At 37.3% G+C, this 15,883-nt stretch overlaps 1 protein-coding gene across 1 annotated transcript in view; it reads right to left on the bottom strand.

Moving 5' to 3' along the window:
- Positions 1 to 14,736, bottom strand: part of LOC125238807 — a 70,682-nt gene extending 55,946 nt beyond the window's left edge. Inside the window, exons 1-2 of the mRNA XM_048146250.1 lie at positions 14,454 to 14,736; positions 2,428 to 2,551 (exon numbers count right to left, since the gene is read on the bottom strand). Of these exons, the coding sequence (XP_048002207.1) occupies positions 2,428 to 2,551; positions 14,454 to 14,697 (368 nt within the window). The 5' untranslated portion in view covers positions 14,698 to 14,736. The remainder of the gene's footprint in view (positions 1 to 2,427; positions 2,552 to 14,453) is intronic.
- Positions 14,737 to 15,883: the final 1,147 nt, after the last annotated feature.

Consider the following 15,883-nt stretch of genomic DNA (forward strand, 5'->3'; position numbering starts at 1 on the left):
AAGTAATTTGACCTTGAATAAAGTCAAATTAACTGATGTAAAATTGATAAAAGTAGGTGAATCTAGTAATAAAAATGATTTACCACCTGTGGAACTACTGGAAGCAGTGATAAATGCATTTTTTGCGTTGTAGTTTCCTCGCTATAGTGAGGGGAAAAGTTTTGTGTTACACTCGGGTGCAAATATATTTTACTTCTCGTGTGTTAAAAAACTCGCAAGTTCAGGATTCTATTCTCGAACCACTCGCTTCGCTCGTGGTTCAACTACAGAATCCTTTCACTTGCTCGTTTTTCAATTCCACACTCGGCGTTAAAATACAACTTTGCCCCCTTGTATAACAAATAACTATTCATTTAACGAATCATGCAAAATCTTAGCCAATTTATATCCGTAAATCTTTCCCTCGAATTATTTTTTTCATAGGTGAAAACTGCATAAATATCCATATATTCAGTCGTTTTTGAGTTTATCGCGAACATAACAAAAACACACACAGATGCGGCGGGGGACTATCCATACTTAATAATACTTTATTTATTATAATATTATAAATGGGAAAGTGTGTTTGTTTGTCCGTCTTTCACGGCAAAACGGAGCGACGGATTGTCGTGATATTTTAAGCGGAGATAGTTGAAGGGATGGAGAGTGACATAGGCTACTTTTTGTCTCTTTCTAACGCGAGCGAAGCCGCGGGCAAAAGCTAGTGTTTCATAAAGTGTAGTGATAGTGATTGCTACTTATGTTTTTCTTTTCTAATTCATCACTATTTGTTTTCTCTTTGCACCAATTGTATGTAAATATCTGTTTGGCTGACGGGTAGATAGTATTATGTATGTCTGTCCGTCTATTTTGACAAGACAAGTAGCTATGGTAATCACGTCTAGGAATGTACGTAGAGTATTGAAATATATACTGTGTATACTGCGTTTATGAAAAAAAAACCCATCAAGAGAAATACACCAGTCGACTAGATGGCGCTACAAGTTTTGGTTAAGACGCTACAGGAGCGAAAATGCTAAAATAGAAAGGAGCCCCCCTTTCTATTTGGGAATTATAGTTAAATATACTAGTGTTATTAACTAGATTTAGCGAAAAAAAATGTCCATTCAGAACAACTCAGTTAAAAGATATTGCGAAAAAATATTTAAAATCGATGTTTTGCTCTCGACTGTTTCCCCCTTCAAAACTCAATCAATCGTATCAAAATTTGAGAATCTGAATAAAAATAAACTTATCTGTATCGGATTGTTTTGTTTTTTTGGGTAATTGTTACCAATTTTGATTACGAGACCTTTTTTTGCGCCATAATCAATAAGGCCGTTTTTGGAAATTTTTGATGGGCTTTAGCGTCTTTAAAAATATGAATATCAAAAAAATCGAAACGGTCCGACATAGATAAAAATAAGAATAATCTGTGTTAAAAAAATCATTGCTCCATCTTCAAAAACCAGGGAGGAAATAGTCGAGAGCGTTTGTATGGAAAATTTACCCCTCCTGTATCGTCTTAACTCTCAGCTATATGGCGCTTAACTAATATATGACAATTTTAACACATACCTCATCAAGTTAGGAATATGGGCCAAATATTCAAAACAAAGGTTCAAAAGTAAGCCTGTTCATTTAAGCCTGCGTCGAGAGATGACAGTCAATGCTCTGTGACTACATCTATCTGTGTATTCTACTCTTTAAAAACCGGCCAAAAGCGTGTCGGGCCACGCTCAGTGTAGGGTTCCGTAGTTTTCCGTACTTTTCTCAAAAACTACTAAACCTATCAAGTTGAAAACAATTTTCCTAGAAAGTCTTTATAATGTTCTACTTTTGTGATTTTTTTCATACTTTTTAAACATACGGTTCAAAAGTTAGAGGGAGGGGACACACACTTTCTTTTCCTTTAGGAGCGATTATTTCCGAAAGTACAATACAATACAATACAAATCCACTTTATTGCACAACCTCAGAAATGTACATAGGAACACACACATTACAATAAATTTTATTACAGAGGTAAACAACAGGCGGCCTTATCGCTAAAGAGCGATCTCTTCCAGGCAACCTTTGGGTAGTGGAAAAATGGTATTCATAACTTTAACTAATTATAAAGTATTAATATTATCAAAAAACAATCTTAGTAAATCCTTATTCATTTTTAAATACCTATCCAACAATATACCACACGTTGGGGTTAGAATAAAAAAATATCAGTCCCCACTTTACATGTAGGGGGAGTACACTAATAAAACATTTTTTTCCATTTTTTATTTTTGCACTTTGTCGGCGTGATTGATATGCATATTGGTACCAAATTTCAGCTTTCTAGTGCTAACGGTTACTGAGATTATCCACGGACGGACGGACGGACAGACAGACATGGCGAAACTATAAGGGTTCCTAGTTGACTACGGAACCCTAAAAACAAAATTGTCTTACCTAGCGACGCCATGCTGGACAATATCCGCTAAGGATGTTAGTGAATCCTCCACCTCTTTTCCGAGCTTGGAGGGCAGTTCCTCCATGGAACGGCCTGAGGAGTTGGCTTCGGCGTCTGCTGCCGCTGTAACAAAAAAAAAACTTTACAACTAGGGAACAAATTAAATTATTTTATTGACTATTTTTTGATTTGTTCCTTTTTCAAGTAGTCCCACTACTATATATAAATTATTAAATTGAAATAGATATCATACACGAAAGAAAAAAAAAGGCGCCTAGCCTAGCCTTATCAGAGATAACATACACTAGAGAAATTTCACGGCGGGCGGGGGTAAAGCCAGTGGGCCTTGTCGTTTTTTCTTTCGTGTATGATATATATTTCATTTCAAAAAAAACTTTGTCACAAATACATACTTTAATAATATTATAAATGGGAAAGTGTGTGTGTCTGTTTGTTTGTCCGTCTTTCACGGCAACACGGAGCGACGACGAATTGACTTGAAGTAGAGACAGTTGAAGGGATGGAGAGTGACATAAGGTCCATTCACTCTCTGTCTATTTTTAGCACTTCCCTAAAATGGGGGAGGGGGGGGGTCGCTATTTTAAGCAGGCCATACATATTTTTATAAGTTGTTATGTTGTCTGTCCTGTCTTGAGAATTTTATAGTCGAAATTGTGTGCGTAAACATTTAAAAAAATAACCACTTAACCTGTCGATCAACCTGCGAACTGGCTTTAATAAGCCTATTCAATAGAAGCTAATCTATAACAGCTCCCAGACTAACAATGCAGTGAAAGCGAAAACTCGAAGTTCTCACGAAACTACCATACTTTCAATTTTCCTTAATGTTCAGTATATCGATTTTTAATATGGGAACGCATGGTGTACTATTAACTATGGGTTTTAGGCTTTCGAGATAATTGTATTACTGCATTTGCAGTTTAATTGTAGTATTTCGTTTTTATTTGTATTTGTTATTGGCAGAACGAAGGTTTTATATTTGACTATAAATTTTTACCAGTCGAGTTTGAGGCTTTCGGATTGATTGTATTACTTCATTTGTACATACATACACAATCACGCCTGTATCCCATAAAGGGGTAGGCAGAGCACATGAACTACTCAAGTTTCAGTGCCACTCTTGGCGAATAAGGGGTTGAAAAAAAAAACGAAAATTGTGACACAAGCGCGGATCCAGCTTCGTGCCCAGGGGGGGGTCACGTGGTAAAGGCCCAGGCCCCAGGGGGGGGGGTCACATGGTCTATTTGTATGGCCAACCTGGGCTCCAGGGGGGGGTCATGACCCCCATGACCCCCCTTCCCCCTGGATCCGCGCATGTTGTGACATTGCAGTGACAGTGACAGGTTGCGTAGGCGAGAGGCTGGCAAGCCTCTCGCCTACGCCACAATTTAACCCGTATCCCACAGTCGACTTCTACGACACCCACGGAAGAAAGGGGGTGGTGAAATTCTTAACCCGTCACCACACGGGCTGCCACACTTCATTGTAGTATTTTGTTTTTATTTGTATTGTTAATTATAAAACGAAATTAAAGAACGAATTTTATCATTAGGTAAGGTGTAAAAAAAGGGTTTTTATCTGACAACAATTTTATTTTATTGATATGTCAATTTAAAAAAAAACTTATAATATTTATTTATTTATTCCAAATACAGTTATGTGCTTTGTACACGTGACACATATATGTCACGCCCACCTTCCAAAAAGATAGCAATTAATGATGTCCCAAAACTCATCTTCCCTAAAATCAATAATTTAATAATACTTAAGCTTTCCAAAAATGTAAATTTCACCAATTTTTTACATCTCGGTCACGAGGTCTTCAATAAGTCAAGTTTTGGTCAAAACCAAACCAGTTTTGTGGGTGAAAGTGATATACGATTTTGATTAATTTGGCATTTCTAAATTACAGTCTAGAATAGAAAAATAGACAGAATTGCGAGTTTTTAGAAATTAGTTTCATCTCGAAGATTCTAGTTTAGAGGTAATATGAATGGATTTTGAATAATTAACACATTCGATGCGGTAGCGCAAAATCGAATATATTTACGGGACATAAACTTCCCGTACGCAACGGGCTCGATTTGCCTTACTTACGATCCTTATTTTCCCGTACCATATGCTCTAACTTGGTTCCTTCCGATACATATGGGATATCCATATTATCCATATTAAGAATTATTTGTCGGAACATATTTTTAACTGAAATCTCTGGAATAAAATATTAATCGACATTTAAAACTATTCAACTTAGGTACTATTATTTTCATTAAACTTTTTTAACCCTAAACAAATACTAAATATTTCATATTTCATTTATTGTATTGCAAGGTACCTAAGTAGGCAATTTATGATACCGTATTGGGTAGGTGTATAAGGTGGTAAAAGTATGGGACTCCGGGTTCGTCGAACGATATTTTATTTCTTAAGGGAACATACCGAGTTAAATGTAGGTAGACAATAATATGTAAATAGATTAGATTAGATTAGATTTCTTTATTTCATGATAAAAATTACACTATAAATTTGTTACATGCCAAAGTTATGTTTATCTTCTCATCATGATCGTCAAAAATTACATTATGAATTGAAAATAATAAAATGAATAGTTTCTCCCAATATAACCTATTACTTGCCCCGTCAGTTAAAAAAAAAAAAAACTGACAGCGTACGAATAACAGACAGGCTGTTTTTGACCGGCAAAGTGATAGTCAGTCAATCCTTAACATTATTTTCACTAAGTACCTTTTCTAGTGTTGTAAAAAGTTAAATACCCGTGCGATATGCCCCGTAAATCCGGATTTAAGATCATCTTTTATTTTCCCATGAATCTATTTCCTATAAAGGAAGTAGCTCATGAGAATAATAGATTATTTTATTTATCAATATACATCGTGAGATTATTTTGTGTTCAAAATCTAACTCTGTTGACAGTTCAATTAAGAACAATAGATATTTTGCCACTTTTTAGCTTAGATTAGAAAATTGGTTGCCACGGTCTGGGTCAATAGACTTGAGGATTTCCGGTTTAAAAAGTAGTTTCTGTGTGATTATACTGATTATATATTACTAGCTTTAGGCACGCCACAGACAGTCTTAAAAATTCATAATCTTAAAAAAAAACTTGTATGGAATCTGTCAGTTCAATCTGAAAATTCTGTCAGTTTAAACTAACAAATCTTTTTTAAGATTATGAATTTTTAAGACTGTCTATGGCATGCTTAGCTAGACAAAAAGTAGCCTATGTCACTCTCCATTCCTTCAACTATCTCCACTTATAAATCACGTCAATTTGTCGCCCCGTTTTGCCGTGAAAGACGGACAAACAGACACACACTTTCCCATTTATAATATTAGTAGGTATGGATATTTCGTAACTACCATAACGAGGAGCTTATACGGAGAACGCGTTGGTGGAGGAACCATTTTCGTATGTTGAGCAATATTTGAGTTTCGTGGTGGTCCCAATTTCATTTTATAGTGTGTAAAGCTAATACTGGCAAGTCTCTTAAAGGTGGTAAGTATAGGTACATCCTTCTTCTTCTTTGTCGTATCCTCATGGCTGAGGGACGTGACGAATGTGGACGCTCTTCACCAGTTGTCTCCACGCCACTCGATCCTGGGCCCGGTGCATGCTAGCCTACAAAGTGGTCTTTGTCACAGACGTTATTCTGTCTGCCCAACGTGTGCCCATGCTTCCACTTCTTCGCTTCCTTGCCATGCGTCCCGTGATTGTAAGCTTCTCTAGACTATCTGGTGCGGTCCTGCTCAGATGGCCGAAGAAACCCAGCACACGTTGGGTGCAAATAGTGGAGAGTCGCGTTTTGATGCCGAGTTCCTCAAGAATAGAGACGTTTGTACGGCGTTCAGTCCATGAGATCTGGAGCATTCTTCGCCAGCACCACATCTCGAACGCATCTATTCTGCGGCGATAGACGATTGTTGCACTTACAAATAGTGCGATTATTTTATCGTGGCTTCCCGTGCAGGTTTCGGACGCGTATAAAAAGATCGAGAAAACTAGGGTCCGCATAAGTCTGATCTTTGTTTTGCGGTTGAAATATGACACAGCATACATACGACACAGGAAATATAATAAGATAACTTGTAGGTACTTAAAATTGAAATCCGCCTTACAGAAGACCGCAGCCAAATAGCTAGACCCTACTGTGTTGTGTTCCTGCCGGAGAGTAAGGCTGCCAGAGCTCAACGAGGGTGCGGTGTGCTGGCGACGCGGAGACTTACGGAACTAATTTGTTCTGTCTATTGTCCTTTGAGTCGTCGGCAACCCGAACCCTCCTTGGAAGTTGCACATTCCTTTTTGCTGTGTACTTATACTTTTTAATACAGCAAAAGGGAGTGTATACAAGTTTCTAATGGGGTGGAAACGCGTGTGACACTCTTTGAGTTGGAGGCGTCCATGGGTTGCAGTGCGGCGGCTATCAGGCGGACCGCATGCTTGTTTGCCACCGACGTAGTATTAAAAAAATGCTATTTAAGCAATACGAAATGTGTTGTTTTAGTTTTCTATTATTTAAATCAATTTCTTCATTTTAAATGTTTAATGCATACTTGAATCGTTCGCTAGACTTTGCTAGAAAGTCTGAATAACTCAGAGTTAGATATTTCTATATAGCTTATTAATACAAATGCAATGTGAGAGAGACTTTTAATATTCAATCGTAAATAATTATATACATTAAGGAGAAATTTCGTCACTACTTTGGAAAAATCTCGTATCTCACGCTGCTCCTCAAAGTTAAAACGCAGTAAGTCTATATGCATTCCATACATACTACAATTTTCTTTTCATTGACAGACGAAGATACAAGTTCTTTTAAAAGTAGTGACGATTTACATAAATATTCGTATGTCTATGTAATATTTACCTAATGTCAATTAGTGTTGTTTAAAACTATTTTCTTTATTTATTGCTTTTTTTAACACGCTTTTATTAGGTCGTCGTGTATGTAAAGATCTAACTATGTAAGTATTAAAAAAAAATATTACAAAGGTTTTGATGACACTTTTTTCGAAATTGTATTTTAATTAATCTACACGAGTTACGAATTTGTATGACGTATTGTACGACGTTTTTCAGTACAGATAGCCCTCTGAGGGACCATCCCCACTCAGGCGACGCATGTCCGGAGACGCGGGACGGACGTCAGCGCCACGCCGCCCGAATGTAATTTAAAAAACGTCTCCTCAGTACATTTTGTATAGGAAGGACGCGCAAGGGACGTCGCTTGGCGCGCCCCAGGCGGCGCGGTGCGCGCCAAGCGACGCGTCGCCTGGGGACGCGTGTTACGTCCTTCCTATACAAAATGTACTGAGGAGACGTTTTCTAAATTACATTCGGGCGGCGTGGCGCTGACGTCTGTCCCGCGTCTCAGGACATGCGTCGCCTGAGTGGGGATGGTTCCTGAAGTTTCGACTTGACCAGAAATGAACCACTGCGCACTATTGCGGGCAAAAAGTACCATCTGTACTGAAAAGTAAATAGCACTATCGAACGGTCACAATGATTGCGAGTTAGTCGTTAATTCGTTATACTCATGCGTTAATTCGTACACGCTCTATTTCAGTTCAGTTTTTAAAATTAAATGGCTTCAGTCCATTGGGACTATTTCGCCAGTGTCAAGGTGATATGAGCTAATATTAGTAATTTTTGATACAGTAAGTACGACATAGTACGGTGACTTAGCACCATTGAAGTATAATGTACTACGTACATAGTAATAGCTCAATGCTTAGCACTTGTAAATTGATAGCTAGATTTTACAAGAGCACGTGGACTACCGGCCGTTTACGACAAAAAAGAGGCTAAACGCGTTTCGAGAACAATTCTTCATCAGCTTCTCACTACACCATTAGTTTACTGCATAATAAGCTATCAATATTACACTTTAAACAACATTAATGAGTAAAAGAAATAGTTATTTGTTATACAAGGGGGCAAAGTAGTATTTTAACGCCGAGTGTGGAATTGAAAAACGAGCAAAAGAAAGGATTCTATAGTTGAACCACGAGCGAAGCGAGTGGTTCGAGAATAGAATCCTGAACTTGCGAGTTTTTTAACACACGAGAAGTAAAATACATTTGCACCCGAGTGTAACACAAAACTTTTCCCCTCACTAAAGCGAGGAAACTACAACACAAAAAATGCGTTTATCACTGCTTCCAGTAGTTCCACAGGTGGTAAATCATCTTTATTACTAGATTCACCTATTTTTATCAGTTTGAAAGAAGTAAATTCGACTTTATTCAAGGTCAAATTACTTTACCCACTAGTGGATAAAATGCGTTTTTATCCGCTGGTATTAAAGGACAAAACACGTGTTTCCGAGCTAGTGAGGGGAAAAATAAATTATTCACGACACGAAACCGCTAAGATGGCGTCCCAACCGGAAGTTCCCACGCTCTATTTATTAATTCATTTACTGTTCGATGCACGTTGTCTACATATCAAGGTCACACATATGCTATTAAAAAAAATATATATATTTCAGAAAACAGGTTATTGCATATTTAAGTGTGATGAATAAGGCCTTAGTCACAGTATAATAAAGAGTACTATCGTACAGTATGGCCACTCCCGCTCCCCGCTGAAAGCGCCGCCCACCCCCTCTCAGTTACCTCACAGTTACCGTCTGTCAAAAACGCGAACAGTCAACCTGTCATATCTCACTCACACAAGCATGGTACGCGTTCACCTACACGAGCTTAGAATGTGTGCTAGGAACGCGCCTCTTTCATATATTTGATCGCCAGTGTCCGAGATGTGCCTTAGTGGACGCTTGGAGCGGAGCGTTCGGCGACGCGTTCAGCGGGGCGGGCGACCGTGAGTCCACCCTACGCAGCGTCGACTCAGTGTGCGTAGCCGAAAAGCACAAACGCTCACGAAACGAAACGCTCGTAGATATCTATCTCTATCGCTCTTGCGTATTGGCGTGACAAAGACCGACTACCTTTCGCGGCGTTTCGTTTTCGTTTTCCGCAGAAATGCCATTCGGCTACGGCACGAGGCCCCGTAGCCGAATGGCATTAATGGCAGTAATTCATGTAGTCTGGCTCTGTCGCGCTAATACGCAAGAGCCATAGAGATATGCTATGGCTCTTGTGTTGTGTATGGCTCGGCTACGGGCCCTGCCGGCGTATCATGCTTCCAATTTTATCACTTGTCCACGTGGATAAGAAAACTGTCACTCTCACACTGACATACTTGCCAAAGCGTGACGAATGATTTATCCACGTGGATAAGTGATAAAATGGGAATCATAATACGCCGGCTGGACACTTGTCACACTTGTATGAACTTCAATTGTTTTTTCAGGGGTTGTAAACCTTTCGACGATGAATCGTATGGCCAATTCACACGTAGTAAAAATTAAATTAAATAGGACTAAAACTTTAAAATCGCCGTCGATAGAAATTGTCAACAATGTAAACAAACTATTCTATAAAATATCAATATTATTATTTTAAAATTTTATCATTTTAAAGGTTGAGGATCATAATGTGACATGAATTGATTAAATAACACATGGATTTAGCCAGTATCTGATGAGTTAGAATGGAAATTAAAGACATTTTGACTACAAGCGGACTTTAGGTAAATACATTGTCATGTTTAACCGTTTTATGTCAAAATCGTGGCGCCCTTATTTAATTTCCACTATTTTATGCCAGTCTACTTATCGTCTCACATATAGGTACCTAAATATTTACCTCATTGAGAATCTAATACTCTTCTCGTGGCATATTTGTCTAAATGACAGTACGTAACATTCATTACTGAGCTTGTCGTTTCGTATACGGCCTGGGAACCACTTTCGATTCTTATCTTACCATTTAACATGTCATGGTGACATTGACAATGTCTCCGAGATGCTGTTGTATAATTGAGAGAAATTTGACGTGATAATGATGTATGTATGTGTAAGATGATTTAGGAGGTATGCATTTTCAACTATTTAAATGAATGATATATAAAAAAATGCTCCTCATTATTGAGCATCGTAAAAAAGAAACAAAATTTTAACTCATTTATGCAATAAATGTGATTGGGTTTAATAAAACGGGCCACTTCCGGTTACCATCAAGGCGAGATTACTTATATCTTTAAATGAATAAACTGACAAAGCGGCTCTATAGCAATCGACAAAGTGGGACGGGACGTTTTCCCATGCACACTCAGAAAATAAATGGTTAGGCAAAAATGACACCGTAATGATAACAAAATTGTCTTGTTTTTGAAATGTCTCGCTCACTCGGCCTGTCGGTCTTGACGATCTTGTCGGTTTGAAATTCTTAAAATAAAGTAATTTAATCTTAATAAAATATCTGAGTTTGTTATAAATCCCAATAAACTTTTAGTTAACGATTTCTCTTTCCTTTTAACAATTGCGTGCTATCTGTTATGGGAATAGTGTTCCGCTAGGCAAAGATTATCTTGACAAGATAGCTCTTTAGTGACAATAGTTGTTTCTACTTTTAGATCTTTTAATTTAATTATTTTTGTGTTTTCTTTTATTGTGTTTAATGTATTAATATAAAAGTTTAATGTGTGGCTTTAGTTAATTTGTATTTATATTTATTTTTCGTACCTAAGTATGTGTCGATTAAATATGTGAGTGTGCACGGGAAAACGTCCCACTTTGTCGATTGCTATAAAGTTTGTCAGTTTATTCTTATAAAGATACAAGTAAATGTCGCCTTAATGGTAACTGACAAAGTGGGACGTTATACTAAACACACTCACATATTATAATATGTTTTCCGTTTAAAAACTTGTGTATCAATGGTAATTTTTTTTTTTTTTTTGATAACATTAGGTTACATGTCAATCGTTAAGTAAAATTTAACTTATTTAAAACATCAATAGTATTAGGCATATAAAATAACACGCTATATACCCCGTAAATAACACGACTTTAACTTAATGTGATTCTTACTAATAGGTACATACATGTTCTTCTTTAATTGACACTGATATTATAGAAATTTCATACATTAATATTGAGTTATTACATACTTAATTTATGTATTTAGGTACAATAGGTATGTCAACAATTTCATTGGATAAATAGTCGTCAATATCATAAAATGTTGATTTTAGTAGCCACTGTTTTAATCTACTCTTAAAGCTATGGAAGGAAGGTGCATCCCTGATACTTTTAGGTAGGTGGTTATAAATACGTGGGCCGGTGGTTATAAATAGTGTGAATGCAAACAATCGAGCCGTTATGCCCACAGATGAGGGACCGATTTCTGATTTAAACTTTCAAGATTTACCTGCAGGGTTAGCACATGATTGTCGCGAGTATATGTCGCTTCGAGATATACTACAATACGTCCTTATTTCATTAATACTATTAGGATGCTGATACGCAATAATGTGTCATCCCACATGAATTTTGCAATAAAATGTCAACTTTAATCATCAAATTTCTGATTTGACATCTTATTGCGAAATGCATGTGGGATAACACATTATTTGACGACCGGTCTGGATCAGTCGGTAGTGACCCTGCCTGCTGAGCCGCGGTCCTGGGTTCGAATCCCGGTAAGGGCATTTATTTGTGTGATGAGCACAGATATTTGTTCCTGAGTCATGGATGTTTTCTATGTATATAAGTATGAATTTATCTATTTAAGTATGTATATCGTCGCTTAGCACCCATAGTACAAGCTTTTCTTAGTTTCGGGCTAAGTTGATCTGTGTAAGGTGTCCCCCAATATTTATTTATTTATATTTATTTATTTATTGCGTATCAGCATCGTCGACATACTCTCGCGGTAATCATGTGCTAATCGTGCTGATACACATACTTATAATTATGGTGTTTTATTTTTTGACAGGTCAAAATTTCAAAGGGCCATATATGTAGGTACTTATTGAAAAATCTTGTACGATACTGACGATACTCATGCCAAGAGGGAATTCTTAACTCGTGTCGATTTAAAACACTTCCTCCAGTTGTGTTTTAATCGCAGTTCGTTTCGAATTTCCGCTTTTCCGCACTTGTATGGTAATGTACTAATATGTTCCTTTGGGAGTCATAAGGTTTTCTTTTGATTTTTTTTATAAACGTTTAATGAGAAACTCGCATTCTCTAAATCCATACTTAATGTTATAAATGGGAAAGTGTGTGTGTCTGTTTCTTTGTCCGTCTTTCACGGCAAAACGGATATTTTAAGTGGAGATAGTTGAATAGAGAGTGACATAGGCTACTTTTTGTCTCTTTCCAACCCCCCAATTTCCTGAAATAGGGGGTGGAAATTTGTATGGAGTATTCCGCAATTTTTGAATTTAACTCGATCCAAGCCGCGGGCGAAAGCTAGTGTTAAAATAAAAGTTAATCCGATTAACTGTAAAGAAATGTAACATTTAATTAATGTACGCAGCGCACTGGATTAGGTGACTGACAGCTATCTCGTTAGTACGCTCTCGTTTGGCACAGCAGACATATTGTCTAACAGTATAACAGTATGATAAAGTACAGAATAAATCATAGCACGTAGTAGTAGTTACGGTACTATCGCAACAGACAATGTTTCATAATTCACCTCATAGAAATAAAACGAAACTTACAGGTTTAGGGCCCCTCCACATCTAGCGTCTCGCGAGCGTAGCGTCGGGCCAAATGTATAGAAGAAAACGCCGCGTAGATGTCGCGCCGACGCGGCGTCAGGCTTTCCCATACAGTTGGCCTGACGCTACGCTCGCGAGGCGCTAGATGTGGGGTAGCCCTTACCCCTTTTGTTCGCGTTCACTTCAATTTTAGTGAACGTTTATGAATCGGCTTAGTCTAGCTTATGCGGTAAAAAATAAGATGAAGTGGATATTTATGTACGGTTTGAGATACAAATTGTTTTTCTTTTATATAATCAATATACGGCTATGTACTCAAGTTATATTATCGCGACTATTGCGACATGTTTCGGGTCATTTAGGAGACCCGTCTTCAAGCATACATATAGGACTGCACAACAGTCGCGATATGCCTAATAACTGTCTGTCGACTGTCTACTGATTAAATATTTTAATACATCTCACGAAAGTTTAACGTCTAAAATGTATTGTGTTGTTATTGCGTTGACTAAACTAAATTTCTTTCTAAGAATTTTGATCCAGGCAAATAAGTTTATAATATATCACTTTAGGGGAAGATTTGACGACCGGTCTGGCTCAGTCGGTAGTGACTCTGCCTGCTAAGGCTCTAGCCTGACACCTGTTGGCCCGACGCTACGCGAGGGGGCCCTTATACTTGAATTTTGGGATCAACTACTTCATATATACCACATTTTATTGAATCGTACCCAATTTGTCAATAAAAAGGGCCGAAATTAAAATTATGTATGGAATTAAAGTCTACGCCTACGCCTACATATATTATTAATTTTATTTTTTGTAGTTACAAACCTACAGAGTACTTAGAATACTGTTTTTATCTGTCGCCTGTGTCCCCTATATCGGGTAGGATGACAGCTATAACCGCATGCGGTCGCGCCATTACGCTGTGGTCGGGTTCAATTCCAGCGCGCACGCTTCCGTCAAGAAAGCGGTATGCGCGTAAATATGCGCTTTTTAATTAATATTGGGTACACGTGAAAAAGGTTTGACACCCCTGGTTTATGCGCGTTTGATATATTGATTTTATTGGAAAAGGTTTATATGACTCCTGGATTTTATGTAGGTCGATGCGCCATTTTTGAATAGGTTGTTTTATTTGAAAAAGGTTGGATACCCCTGTTTTTTTTATTTTATTTTATTGAATGAAAATTATTAGATCAGATTATGAATAAAAAATATAATGTTTATACATATTTAACCACATTTCTTATAAACAAAATGTATTGATTAATAATTTAATGATGGAAATATATGTTAAATTTTATTTTGAATTTTGTTAAAAAAGTTATTGCTCAATTATCAGTTTTATCACATCAATAAAATAAAGCTTTAATTAATAATAATTAAAATTAATATCATCCTTACCTTGCCAACTTTTCCTTTGCTTATCAACCTCTTCATCCCAAGAGTCCAACATTTTTCCCGCCTTCATTTTCGCGCAATTCCAGGCATCATCTTCCCCCAAACAGTCCAAAATAGACAGAAAACTCGGCGCCAAATTCTTCCCTAACCCCATTACAAAATCATAAGATCTTTCTAGCAAACTCGCACTTTGGACCCCACTGCAGAAAACTACGAACAAAATTAATATAAAACTTTTCGCCGCCATTTTGAATGGACCGCGCGGTGCTTTCTCGGTCCTTCTCAAGGTTAAACTAAGCGAGCCACAGACTCGCAAGCGGTTTTATATGAACCTACTTTCTTCCACTATAAAGAACCTAACGCGACTACGCATGCGTACGTTCCATTGCGCGCAATGGTCGAGCAACTTTTTTTTTATTTTAGGAATCGCGTCGATTGATAGCGTGTTGAGACTTTTGAGTTTACCGGTTTTCTGAATTTTGATACGACTTTTTCTTTTTAGTGTTCCGTGCTATAGTTGGGAAATCGCTTATGATTCCTTTATTGGAAATGTAGAAAGTTGTATTAGCATAGTTATACCCACATTTTGTTGCGAATGATTGAATTAGGTATTCTGTGGGCGTTTCGCCTAGTCTTTTGTGCAGTAAGTAATATTGTGACAGGATAAATTTTGATTAAAATACCAATATAATAATCCAACGCAATACCTACGAGTACGCCGATTCGGACGTGACACTACGTCCGTGGTCAGGTCACAAGCTGTAATAAACTCTGTCAAACAAGTCTGTCAGTAAATAAGAACTAAGAAAACTATAGGTACCTATCCTTTTTTCTAACACCCTAAAGAAAAGGATGCATATAGTTTTATTTGTTCTTATTCACTGACATACTTGGTTGACAGAGTTTAATTAATATCTTTTCTACACAGAACCCGTCGCATTTTCTGACTGTTTTATGAAAAAGACTAGACGAATTAATTAATTATTATTCGTTTGTTTAGTTAAAACGACCTATCGTCCCAGATTTCTATCATTACTAGCGTTTTCCCGCGGCTTCGCTCGCGTTAGAAAGAGACAAAAAGTAGCCTATATCAATCCCCATCTCTTCCACTATCTCCACTGAAAAATCACGACAATTCGTCGCTTCGTTTTGCCGTCAAAACGGCAGACAAACAGACACACACTTTCCCTTTTATAATATTAGTATAGATTGTGTCTGTGCTCTATGGAAATTTATTAATTGCATTAGGAATACACGGTGTAATATGAGGCAACCGAATATTTTTAACAGCGTATTCCTCATCATATTAGAAGAGTAAAAGTATTTTATTTTAATTTTAAGTGCCATTTTTGAATAACATTTACTTTTTCATTTGAAAATACATCCAAAAAGACTAAAAAAACGGCCAATAGCGTGTCGGGGCACGCTCAGTG

The sequence above is a fragment of the Leguminivora glycinivorella genome, chromosome 24, assembly GCF_023078275.1.
Source record: "Leguminivora glycinivorella isolate SPB_JAAS2020 chromosome 24, LegGlyc_1.1, whole genome shotgun sequence".
NCBI classification, from domain to species: domain Eukaryota; kingdom Metazoa; phylum Arthropoda; class Insecta; order Lepidoptera; family Tortricidae; genus Leguminivora; species Leguminivora glycinivorella.